The sequence below is a fragment of the Pyxicephalus adspersus genome, chromosome Z, assembly GCF_032062135.1.
Source record: "Pyxicephalus adspersus chromosome Z, UCB_Pads_2.0, whole genome shotgun sequence".
NCBI classification, from domain to species: Eukaryota; Metazoa; Chordata; class Amphibia; order Anura; family Pyxicephalidae; genus Pyxicephalus; species Pyxicephalus adspersus.
In genome coordinates, this window is record NC_092871.1 from 60,606,589 (window position 1) to 60,620,459 (window position 13,871).

At 41.3% G+C, this 13,871-nt stretch overlaps 1 protein-coding gene across 2 annotated transcripts in view; it reads right to left on the reverse strand.

The window, feature by feature from the left end:
- The window catches only part of ST6GALNAC6 (ST6 N-acetylgalactosaminide alpha-2,6-sialyltransferase 6), a 61,529-nt gene extending 50,352 nt beyond the window's left edge, over nt 1–11,177 (reverse strand). The window contains exon 1 of one of the 2 annotated variants that reach the window (XM_072429668.1): nt 10,602–11,177. In XM_072429668.1, coding sequence (XP_072285769.1) covers nt 10,602–10,610 — 9 coding nt within the window. In that variant the 5' untranslated portion in view covers nt 10,611–11,177. Of the gene's footprint in view, nt 1–10,584 lie in introns of both variants that reach the window. The other variant, XM_072429669.1, reaches the window with a different exon arrangement.
- Nucleotides 11,178–13,871: the final 2,694 nt, after the last annotated feature.

Below are 13,871 nucleotides of genomic sequence, written 5' to 3' on the forward strand. Positions count from 1 at the left end.
AGCACTTATGGCCTGTTACCAATCCTAGGTGCCCAGCACTTATGGCCTGTTACCAATCCTAGGTGCCTAGCATTTACCGCCTGTTACCAATCCTTGGTGCCTAGCACTCACGGCCTGTTACCAATCCTAGGGGCCTAGCAGTTGCCAGAAGTCACTCAGAAGCGGTAAATGTTTTTTGCTGCTAATATGAGCTAAGCCTCACTTGTTACACCACATTCATTATACTATTACATCACTACAAAGGAATAAACTCTTAAAACTTAGAACACTAGTAAGTTGGGTCACAATACATGGCATAGGACAGTTGTGGCAAAATACATAGAATAGAAAAATTGGATATACTAACGGGGCAGGCATTACAAAATTGTAACAAATAATTGGGAGAAGGTAGAACACTGAAACAATAAGAGGTTACTGGCTACCCATGGCATAAACAACTGGGTGCACTAAATTTGCCGTGTTTTGCCACACACCCTTTTTTACCACCCGCCTACAGCTTCCTACCACCCGGCTGAAAAAAATTTCTGGGGAGAACACTGAAGATGGCATAGTGTGGAGATGGCAGCAGCAGCATGGTCAGTCGCTCCACATTTTGGGTGGACAGGCGAGTTCCTCTTGGGGTAAGCATGGCCCCCGCTGCACTAAACACCCGCTCTGATGCCACACTACTGGCCGGGCAGGACAGCTTTTCCAGGGCAAACTCGGCCAGTTGCGGTCACAAATCTAGTTTGGCTGCCCAGTAGTCCACCGGATCTTCAATAATAGCTGGCAGGGTGCACTCCAAGTATGCCACCACCTGCTGGTTCAGGTTCTGCTCTATGTCTAGCTGCTGGTTAGTAGTTACTTCACTATGCGGGTGTAGTCATCCCTCTGCCGAATGGTGACAATTCAGCTGTCGCTGCACAAGCAAGTGAGCATGCAGCGGGCCATTTCTGCAAGCGACTCGGAGGGACTCCCTGCTTCCATCTCTACTGCATACTGCCACGGTGTGTCTGGGTCCTCTGCCTCGTCCTCCCCCACGTCTCCAGTCCCCTGACTAGCCAGATTTACCAGCATCAAACAACCAAATTGAACACGTGTGTCATGCAGGGTGCATGGCTCAGACTTCCTTGACGCTGCGTAGACACAATGTTCTTCTGGTTGTCGGTCACCATGGTTCCGATTTTAAGTTGTCGTGGAGAATTGCCATGATTCAATCTCTTGATGAATCATACGGAGCAGTTCCTCCCCTGTGTGACTCTGTTCCCCCAGGCAAACCAGGTGCTGTACAGCTTGACACCACCGTGCCCTGCACATTTGGTATGCTGGAGGGGCACTGTGAATTGTCCCTGCAGTGGAGGCTGAGGACATGGTGGAGGATGAGGAGGCAGAGGTGGACGTTGTCGCAGGACCAGCGGCGTGAGAACGTGGAGGCAGAAGCGGTGTCACCTGGCCATGTTGCTGGTGTGGCTGTGCATGAATCACATTCACCCAGTGGGCCGTAGGACATGTATGGTCCCTGACTGTAGTTACAGCTCCACACGTCGGCACCGACAGGCTCAAGGACTGGCCCACCCTCTGTTCTACATATTTTGTGTAGGGCTGGTACTGCCTTTTTTGCAAAGAAATGACGGCTTGGGGCTCTCCACTCGGCACAAGCCATCAGTTCTCTGAAAGGTGCAGAGTCCACCACTTGGAAAGGGAGGGACTGCAGCACCAGCAACTTGGACAGGAGCACATTCAGCTTCTGCACTGTTGGATGAGTGCACGCATACTGTTGTCTCTTGGCAATCACTTCGGTGATTGATTGCTGACGGAATGACTGACAAGGAGTAGAAGGAACAGGAGCATCTGGACCAGCATGGAGCCTTGACTGCCTGAAAGCAGGTGCGTGCCATTGGGTAATGCAGAGGTTGCTGCGGCAGGCTGGACCACCACATCGGAGCCACAGTTCTCCCAGGCCACTTTATGGTGACGCTGCATATGTTGATGCAGGACCGTGGTGCCAACATTGGCACCCTGGCCACGCTTCACCTTCTGCCCACAAATTTTACATATGGCCAAGTTATTCTCCTCCGGCGGCTTAACAAAAAACTGCCACACCGCCGAGTAGGTGATTTTACCCCCAACACTCCGCACTGACTGCTACCGCCGCTGCCTCCATGAACCCCTGCACCACTACTTCCCGGGCAAGTAGGCTGCTGCAAAGCAGGTGGTCTACCCCGGGCATGTTTGGCTCCCGACCTCCCACTGCTGCCACCCTGCTGACTACCAGCCATGCTACCACCGTGCTGGCTCAGCCACTGCCTCACGGGCAAGCTGCCACCCTCTTCTCCTCATGATGATGAAGCCCCTTCTTCACCCGGCTCCCAAGTGCAATCTGCTTCATCATCATTGAGTAGTGTATGCACGTCACTGATGTCCTCCTCAACGATCTCTAGGTCAGGAGCCTGACCGCTCGCAACACCACCTCCCACGCCACTCCCCCCATCACTACTTGCCTGCCTAGTGGAGAAAGCGGCGGATGTCTCCTCCAGATCTTGGCTGGGCAGTAGCTGCTGACTGTCCTCTACTAGCTCGTCCTCGCTGTATAGTGGACCTGAGCCCACAGCATACAATACTTCTGTGGATGAGGGAACAGCAAAGGAAAGAGGCAAGTTGAGGACAGGTGAGGGCACAGGGTCTGCTCCCAGGCCATGCCAACTAAGGGTTGTGTCTGACGAACCCAACGACTATTGGCTGGGGGTGTCTAATGTCACTTGGGATGAAGTGGATGACCAAGTTAACCAATCTAGAATCGCTGGGTTGCTGGTCAAGACATGACAGCTAGATGACACTGGGAGCTCAGGCCTCTCACTGCGACTCCTGCTGACACATCCCCTTACTCTGCTGTGACCTCGGCCTGCGCCAGAAACATTTAGGCCTCTGCCACTCCTCTGTGCAGGGCCTGCCACTTCTCTGTCTGACATACCTAAAAGCGACAAATATATTTTTATTTTTGTACGGAAATAGCCCAATAAACGCTTTTAGCACCAATAACTGCAAAAGGGAACTGCGTATATATTTTTCTTTTTGTACTGAAATACATCACTATATATAAATATATATATATATATATATATATATATATATATTTATATTTATATATATCCCGGTAAATATACACGTTGATGGAATGACAGAGCTGTATAACGGGTATTTGGATCCCCAAATAATCTTTCCCTGCATTTGTAAATCGCTTTTCTAGTACTGTCCCTAGCGCCTTCTGACATCTCTCCCTGCACTAAGATGCTGTGAAATGATTCCTCCCCATCCTTTCCCTGCACTTGTAATTTGCTTTTCTAGCACTGTCCCTAGCGCCTTCTGACGTCTCTCCCTGCACTAAGATGCTGTGAAATTATTCCTCCCTATCCTTTCCCTGCACTTATAAATCATTTTTTGAAATTTTTGAGCACAATGATGTTTCTACTAGCGACTGCACACGTCTCTCCCTGCACTCATAACGCTGTAAAATGTCTTAATCCAAGATGGCTGAGGCTATTTAAAGGGGTGTGACATCACAGGGCTGGCTGGCTGCTGATTGGCTGCATGCATGGCATTATGGGTCATCCCGCCTTCCCCGAGTTCCTTGCCCCATGTCCTCACATGTGTAGCCACCATTTTAGAAAAAATTGCGATTCATTTCAACGAATGGCGAGGAAATTCGGATTTGTTGCTAATCAAATTTTTTCTGAAATTTGGATCGAATTCCACTTTGTCAGCTTCGATTCGCTCATCTTCAACTGCTACCATATATGCATACACTATCATACTGTTCCATCCACAACCCTCCCACCACAAAATAAGCTTTGTATCAATGTAATAAAATATTTGTTATACCCATTTTGTTCTATGTATTTAACATCTGACTTTGACTGCACTTTATTATTATCATCATATCACTATATTATTATCCATGTGTGTTACTGTGCCATATCAAGATTGTATGCATATATATTGTATATTTAATATATCACTCTGTTCTATAGAGAGTATTACTGGTCCCAATCAATCCCCTGAGGAAGCAAAGCAGCAAAACTTGTCTGGACAAGAGACTTATATCTGTGATCCTCAATCTCAATTTTTTTTGCTATTTAGTTTGATTGCAGTGAGGGAATAATTGGCAGTGTTGTTACTTTTGTCATAATTCTTGCATTTCCTTTCTTGTATTTCTGGTGCATACAAACACTGGTAAATATTAAATCTTCTCTCCAGGCTATAATTCAATAGACAGTTTAGCATCTCATGGAAAAGCAAAATTCCAGACTTCTAGGCAATATGACCAAAGCAATTCTTTAATCAGTTCTACAGCTTAAGTCTCCTGCATTTTTATATAACATCTAAAAAAAATATCCTAACAGATTAGAAGATGAACATTTTAAGGACCTAAATATTCTGTGTTTATAAATTCAATTTTAAGACAACTAGGCAGGACCTCACTGATAGAAGAAAATAGCCGGCTCCATGGAATATTGATCATCATTTTGGCATGTCCTCAAAACATAAAATCAACATGGTTATACTATTTAGATTACAACCAAGTATTTAATCTTGGCTAGCATTAAAGTTTAACTCCTGCAATACAACCTGCTATAGACTGTCAGGTTGTATTGCTTTTATTGTGATAAGGGGGAGGCATGGTGGGCTTCTGGGTAATCTAATGGTTCTGTTTAAATGTATCCCAATAGTATGTATGGTTTACTGGCAGTGTGCTAGTTATGCTGGAGCTCTTGAAGGCTAACTCCCACTCTGCAAGTAACAGCAACAGATTTTATTAGTGCTGGCTACAAAATCTCCCAACATGGTAATTAAAAGGCCCCCTTCATGTGGGTTGATAATGCTGGAAGCTGAACTATTTTGACCATCCACAGGTTTGCATTACTTTCTGGGAACTATTCACAACAGACAAGAAGGTGAGTCCAAAATATTATGGCTGTCACTGGAACAGGATTAGAGGGTACAGTGCCCCTGTGTTTGTCCTGTTTTGTTGCATTACAACCTGGAATGAAAATGGATCATTTATATTTTATGTAATGGATAGAAAAAAATATGTAAACAATATAGTGTAAATTGTTGAAAAAACCCTAAAACTTGTGAGTGCAATTCTAATTGTCCCCTTTAATATAAACCTCTTAAATAAAATCCAATTACCTTCAAAGGTCACATAAAATCACAAATCTGTGGAGCAGTATACTTGTATAAATCAGGATTGAGTTAAAAAAAAAAACCCTAATATTGGATATCCTAAAGAGCACCATTAAGATCATTATAACAACAGGGAAAGAATATGGCACCTCTACAAACGTGAAGAATGGGTGTATGAAAACTCACATACTGAACAAAATTCAGAAATGCAACAAAGACACCATCGGTAACAATGAAGACGCTGCAAAGATCCACAGCAGAGATGTAAGTATCTGTCCAAAGGACCACTCAAGTCCCACACTCCACAGAGAAGGGTTTATGGGTGAGTGGCCAAAATAAAAAAATTCTGAGAATACTAAAAAGCATGTGGCAGTCTGCCCAAACACATTTTCAAAAAAGTTTCTCTGCTCAGATAATACTAAATTTTTTTAGCAATCATGGGAAATTCCATGTGTGGTAACCAAGCCAACAATCCCATCACCCCAAGAAAACCATACTTTGCAACATAATGCTGGAAGAATCATCGGATGAGAATGTTTCTCATCCACAGGAACAGAGAAACTGGTCAAGAATGATTACAATATGAATGACATTAAATACAGGGTAATTTTTGTGGAAAAATTTTCAGTTTGCAAGACTACGATAGGGTTTTTTTTTCCAACATAACAATGACACTAAACATACTGCAAAGGCTACACTGGAGTGGTTTAAAGGTAAATCTTTGAATGCATTGGGATGGTCTATTCAAAGTCCAGAGCTCAATCCAATTCAAAATCTGTGGCATGACCTGGAGATTTCTTTACACAATACAACCTAACATGAAGGAATTAGAGTAGTTTTTCCATAAGGAATAGGCAAAAATACCATTGGCTAAATGTGATAATATAAACATACCCCAAGGGACATGCGGCTGTAACTGCAGAAAAGGTAGATTTCTATGTAAATCAAATGTTATTAAAGCCTCAAAAACCATTTTGAATCCAGTTTGTAATGTGAAAAAACAGGACAAACACTGAAGACCAATGCTTTTGCAAGGCACTGTTTGGCTGCCAAAAAGGATTCTAGTGACCACTGCCAAAGCTGGGAAATGCCTTAATTTTGGGGAGATTTTCACTTACTTTCACTGATTTTGTTTCAGTGCAAAACCTAAAGGAAATGTACATAGCAAGCCAAAAAGTCTCTCAATGTGTACTTAAGGATGGTACATTTTTTGAGGACTTGTTAAATTGTTCAATTACAAGATGTATTACAAGATGCATGCTGACAAGAGGAGAAAGCAGATGGTGAAACTATCTTCTTCCCTGTACCCAGGTTATTAATACCATTTTATGAGAATAAATTAAATACATTTACCTTACTATATCTTTTCCCCTCTTCAGAATGTGCCCTTTTGGAAGTGTGCATGCAGCACAGTCTAACTACTTCATAGTACTGCTTTTTTTCTGTAAGGAGACTGAAACTAATATGGTTCTTTTATGTATGATATATATTAATTTTATTTAGTGGTGCAAGAGGACATGTCTCTTAAGGGTGGACTGCTGAATGACAGGAATTTCAGCAGGAAACTTCAATCCATTTGAAGCGGAACAAAACGGAACCTAGTGGCAAAACTACAGCACTACATTTATGGGCAAGGCATGCTGTAGCTTCAATCAGCAAACTGATGGATGCCATCTGAATATACCAGCATGAAGCTGCTTTTGTGTCTGGCATAGTCCAACAGCTACAGGAAGGCAGATGTACTGACAGGATAACCAGGTATTAGAAGGTATATGGGAAACTAGGGGCACATGAAAAAGATTTTGCCATTTAATTTATTTAATTTATTAAATAAGGGAATTCATTTTTATTCTGGGTTTACATATAGTTTAGGTGAGCTGTGTATAAAATTATTCTGAAACTTTTTGCTGAAATGAATGGCCTGAAAACAAGATCATTTTTAAACATTTTGCTGTTAAGTTTCTTTGGTTGTTTTTATAGTTAAAGTGGTAATTATGGCTGACCTATCAAACAGTAGATAGTTATAGTTAAGTGACAACCATGCCCTTCCTAAAAAAAATGTCCTCAAGTGCCCAGTATGGCCAGGGAACTTCAGTCCTTCCTCATTTTTATAGAGAAAGGTTTGCTCATTAAATTTCTGAAAAAGCACCTAATTTTTAAAAGGCATACTCTGGGTACTATCATATCTGTATCCTTGCTCTACAACTTATTGGGTATTTAGAAAATTCAGGAATGTCAATGGTGGTTGGTGTACAGTAGAAAGAGTCATCAAGGTAAGTGCCAACCCTTGTCTAATGAGTACGAAAAAAGAATGAAAAAGAGAAAGCAGGGTCTTTCTAGGCACAAAATAATGTATTATATTAATAAGTACATTGAAAAATAACCAACATATAAACAAAAAAGATAACAGTTTCAAGAAAATCAATCACAATCCTTTCTTGTGATAACATTACATTGGCCCCAAAGGGGTGTTCTGTGCATACTGGAAAAACTCAACTCACGTCCAAAAAGGAATTTGTTGGTGTGTTTTTCAATTTGACCCAAAAAAGGTTTCTAGACATCAAACATCTAACCAATCAAATAAATTCCTTGCCATACATAATATTCCAGTCTCCAATCATATTGTTGGTGTTGATTGCTGTACCTGACCCGTTTCGCCCCAATAGGCTTCTTCAGGGGTATCGATTTATCAGCAAATCTTTGGTACTTGCAGTGATAGGGTCTAAATTAGTGAAAATTTTGATCATATTGTATCATATGTATAATTATATAAATATTATTTATGTACATAACTGGATCAACAAAGAAATAGACTATTGCCAGATATCCCAGATTATTATCTGTGGTAGAAACCTATCAAGTTAATTGTAACACCATTTAGTGAATATATACTTTCTTGTATAATGATATATTGAGTATCAATATACTCATAATGTGTATTTTGGAGTATCGTAAGTATAAATAATTATATGGAAAGAGAAAAAATAAATAAAGATATGTAGAAACTTACATGGTCTTGTATTAGGTATAAATTAAGGTAATGCCATCCCCAGTAATAGGGACAGTATTAAAACTTGTCCAGTCAAAATCCCAATAGGGGTATTGATGGGGAGTGAATCTAAAAACAGATAAACAAATTTGCTAGTAGGTACTTAAAATGTATAATTGGTATGGCCACCAAACATTTTTTTAAGATTGACCTGTATAGAGGAACTTGGGACAAGCAGTGTGAAACCTCCTGGCCTCTGTGGATGTGTGCATAGGAGCAGGGGGATCCCAGGCACGCCGCCCCATTTAAAGGACGGCGTCCCTGGGACCTCCCCACGCTCCACGTGCAAACAGCTGGCATCTGGGGATAACCCAGAGGCCGCTTTGATGATGTAGGGCGGGCGGGTGGCATCTTCGGCGCTGCCCAGCCAGCCCGTGTCATCTAGAATCAGGTACGGAGGGCCAGACCCCCAACGCTCATGCTTAGTGCTGCGGCCGGTCAGGAGACCAGCCGCACCAAAGCATCCCGTCTAAAAAAGACAGAGATGTACGGGAAGATATGGACCCCGCCCCCAGAATGAAGGAGGGGTTAATATATAGAAGCATCCAAAATACACATTATTGTAATGTAATGTGGCCAATGTAATGTTATCACAAGAAAGGATTGTGATTGATTTTCTTGAAACTGTTATGTTTTTTGTTTATATATTGGTTCAGTGTACTTATTCATATAATACATTATTTTGTGCCTAGAAAGACCCTGCTTTCTCTTTTTCATTCTTTTTTCCTGGTAACCAACCAGGAACAATTGTACAAAACAGATGCTCCACAGGCTGCAGCCTTGTTAAATGTCAGTAACTTCATAAGAAATGACGTTGGTAGCCCTGAAAAATCGCACCATGTCACACTTCTATCCTGTAAAGATCCCTCAAAAATGAACCTAGAGTGTTGATCACTGTTGATTTAGCCATCATAAAAAATTAGTCGTCTGGCTGTCATGCTAATCCAGTGGTTTCAGTACTTTTCAAGTCACTGATTTGGGAAAGGTATGTGCAATAGTAGAAGTCAGAAAATGCTAGGCAGCTACTACCGTATTTCCCCGAAAATAAGACAGTGTCTTATATTTATTTTACCTCTGAAAATCTCATTAGGGCTTATTTTCAGGGGATGTCTTATTTTTCTCACAAAAATCTATATTTATTCATGTACAAAAATCTGTATTTACCAAAACCTTTTCGCGCTTCCAGCGAGCGCGGATTTTATTGATGAATCAGGGGCATAGAGTTACATGTTAAATCTGAGTAAAAGCAAAAAAAAAAAACAATTAATAAATATGCATTGCTGCTAATGAATGAAATACCAGCAAGGACCTTTTGAAAAGAGAATCCACCAACCTTAGTGCTAGTGTCACACCAGAGTACTGTAGGTTAATTAACCCTGCGATTTCTTCACCCCTTGCTCCAGTGCTTTTGAAATCTCCTGCTCTCTCTCTCTCTCTGCTCCCTCCTTCCTTTTGGTATCCCTCCGTGTACCACGTGACCACACCCTCAGAAGAAGCCAATAGGGCTTACTTTCGGGGGAGGGCTTATATTTCACCCTTGCATGATTAGCATGCTAGGGCTTACTTTCGGGGTAGGTCTTCTTTCGGGGAAACACGGTATGCTCAGAATGAGCACAAAGATCATTGCCAATAACCCACAGGTAGCTGATTCACTGACCTGACTTCAGCAAACTGAGATTGTTGCATAACACATTTTCATTGTTAAAAGTGGGTTATACACAGCAACTAAAACTTGCAAAAAGGTTATTAAAGAATGCAGTAATTGCACTGAAGGGGGTTCACTTCTGTGCCATAGCATTTCTTGATACCGGAAAATGTTGCTGGGAAATTTTGGCAGGTCCAAGTGGTGTGTGACCTGGGTGAGCAGTCTCTCAGACATGCCCAAGCATGGGCAACCGAAAATTTGCATATGATGGCAAATGCCTCAAGGAAATTGACAGATCAATGCACGACCATCTTTTTAGCAAGTGCTGCCAGGACCTTCCACAAATTTTACACCAAGAAAACAGAAAATATATATATATAATAAAAATTATGGTCACCACTTTAAAAAAAAAAAGAAAAGAACATGGAACTATCGCTGGCTGACTTCCTGGATTGTCATTGCTCAAAACCTGTTAACACCTGTCACAGGAACTACCTGAGATAGTTTTTTGCTTGCTGATATCAGGCCAGGCCTTCATCCATAACCCAGCCTGGCAGCTGGAAGAAAGTCAGAAGCAAAAAAACCTAATTGTACGTAAAAACCAAAAGAGAACATTATAAACAACAAATAATGATACAATTCTTGGTGACCACCCTATTGAGCAAATGGTTCTTCTATAATGATCATAAGCTGTATTTCCCATTAACAAAATCAGCAGCTGCCTTACCATCCCCCTGCACTCACCGGAGCCATAGACAGATCACGGCTGTCACCTATATTAGTCACTGTAGATTTGGGTCACTGTCAGGCCTAATCTGTGATCTCACAATAGACTTTTTTGACTGCAGTCACAGTAATCCTTTTTTGTTCATATGGTCATTTGCCAGATTAAGCCTCTTGTGCTGATATTCTGGTGGGCATCTATGTGTTCGCAGCCGGGAAAACCCTCTTTTTTATTCTGGAGGTCTCTCTGTTCCCATTCCTTTCAATGCATTTGGAGAATTTATCACTTTGTACCTCTACGGTCACATTGCCTTCCAACCAATTCAAAGCAATATCCCTGTTTCTGCAAGGTCCGGCTTAGAGGTCCTCAGTTCTTTACAGGCCTCGCAGTATAATCCAAAATTGGTGGTCTCTTTCTGTTCCAAGGGTTTGTCTATTTCTTCCTCCTGTGTCAGGGGGCTTCTACAATGCAGATCTCTTGTATTTAGGTGTCTGATCTCCCAATACAATAAATATAATGTGAGGGTCTTCCCCCTCACTGTAAGGGCCTCTCCCCACTGCAGAGCACTGAGTGTAAGTCTGCAGCTGCTAAATGCAAGCACTGGAAACCTGACTAAATGGCAGCTGGGTCCTAGTGCCAGCCGTAAATTCACCCATTTCATGATGTCTGAATAACTATTGTCATATCATACTTCTTTCCTATCTTAATATACTTCCTTTTTCTAAAAACAAGCAATATGCAATGTACCACTAAAATAACGAATGAAAAAATGCTAAATCAACTGACAAAGTGCTAGGATTTTATGGTTGAAAAACACTGCACTGGACAGACCCACCGGATTTAGGTACAACAAAAAGGAAGAAAATACCTAAGCCTTTAATAACTGTTGTGAATTATACAAATGTAATGCCTACTCAATGACTGTGGATACAGAGATGAATGAGGACTTGTTTTAAATTAGGACATTTTTTTATTTTGCACATGATAGGGGCATATAATGAAAAAAAAAACATGCAAGGCAGGCTGCATTGATTTTGTATAATATAGAAAGGGTGGCACTAGACCATAACATTTTCATGGCATCCACACCAATGCAGGCACAATGCATATAAACATGTGCATTTTGCCATGTGTTATTGCTATGAAGGTGTGAGTGGGTCCTTATTCAAATTATGCCCCTTCTTTATTAGACACCTTTAACCACCTGAGCGTTACACTGATTTCTAGATTTCTGTTCCAAAAGCGTCACATCCAAAAGAGCAAAAATATTTAGTGCGAGAAATTACGGGCTTAGCGGTTAGGGGGTTAATTGTAGCAAGTGTCACCCTAATGTGCCTACCAACCTAATAGCATTTGATAATTACAGAAAAGTTTTTTTGCCTCATCCTCTGTTTATTTAATTGTGTTTAATTTCTGTATTTACATCCACATCAACTACATTGTTTAGAATGATGCACACATGGTCTATGCAACAGCTGCATCCATGCATCCATCCATACAAAAGCTGCATTCATGTACCAAAGCTGCTGAGACGGAACATTAATTTTTCTATTGGTAATTGTCCTAATGTCTTTTGGCCTTTATCACACACACATTCCTCATCCCCTGATAAGTATGAAGATTGTATCTTGGGTAAAACAGTGGCAATCATTGCCCTGATTTACTAAAAACAAATGCAGTGCATTTGTTCTTTTGAAATACCCATTTCGGGAAAGTGCTCAGGCAAACACAGTAAAAAGCTTATCACCATAGTCTATTTTTTTTTTAGAATCTTATAGCCACTAAGAAGCAAGAAGTTTTAATGTGAAACTGAACCCCAAGGTAAAGCAACAGATTCACTGATTTATCAAAGCTCTCCAAGACTGGAGATATAAAATAAGAGCATCATGGGTGAATCTGAGTGATCTAACAAACCTAGAATGAATTGCTTAAACTCATTTGCAATTTTTAGCATATGTTTTCAATTCAGTCCATGTTCACTGGTTCATCCAAAATTCACCTGTAATAGTCTATCTTCTACAGTCCTATAGAGCTTTAATAAATCAGACCCTCTTGTGTGACTGAAATGTTACCCAGCCCTGCCCCTTCTACTCACCTCCTTTACTTCCTCAATGCACTCTTCTACCACTGGAGTAGAGGTAAAGACCTGGATACATTCCATGCCCCTCTGGTCAGAGCATGGAGGGGGCTAAGGAGTCTCCTCTTGTCCATTGACAGTACGAGACTCCCAACACAGAATGGAAGTAAGGGGTTGTGTCCGAAAAGGAATTTTTGTTTGAGAGGGGGAACATGGAATTTAAGTTAACCTGTTGCTGTGTCCTACATGGACAAAACAAAGATAAATTAAGCAAATGTCTATTGCTAAATATTTCTCTTTAGTTTTAGACTATGGAAAGATAAGAATCTCTGGCTGTAAAGTTTAAATGATTGTATTTTCCCTCATTAGTAGGGGTGAGTGAGTCTTCCTTGATGTCTTTGCCCCAGTACCAGAAATGAGTGAATTTGCCTGGGTGTATTTGTCCTCACTAGTATGGATGAGTACATTTTCTTGGATTCAGTTTCAGATTCACAAATCCTACTTGAAGTTAAATGTTTTAAAATTTCAGTAAAGTCTATTGGAATCAAAATTTAGTTTTTGCTATTGTCAAACAAATGGCACGGTGATCCAGGTACTGCCATAGAGGATGTGTACCAATGCAAACATGCCAATTAAAAAAATAAAAACTGTATATATCCACGCACATATTTGCCACTGTTCCACTCTCTACATACACCCTGTTTAACAAAAAGAGAGATAAAGAGAAAAAAAATCACTCTCTTTAATTGCCACTGTTTCAAATTAACTCTAATACCCACAGATAGGGATGAGCGAGCAGGATTTTTAGGTTCGATCGCGCTGCGAATGAGGCCGTCCGTGCTTACCGAACTTTTTAGCGAGAACAGCCTTGTGATTCTCCATGGGGTCGTGTTCTTGCCGAACAAATGAGGGGAAATGCAGGGGGCGGAAACACCCACTATTTCTGGTGAGAATGGCACGGCTGGGAGCGAATCATTTGCTCCTAGGATGCACAGCAAGGTCTAGCAGCACCAATCAGCAGAGATCTCAGAATAGGTATATATACCGAGAAGGAGGGAGGGGTTAGTCACTACATCTTGTGTTATGTGTGAAGGAGAGAAGCAGGGAGAGAAGTGAATAGTGACAGGGACAGGTTAGAAGCCTTCTATATCTAGAAATATACAGATTGTGCAGTTTTTCTTGCTACATCTAGTATTTCTCTCAAAAAAATACA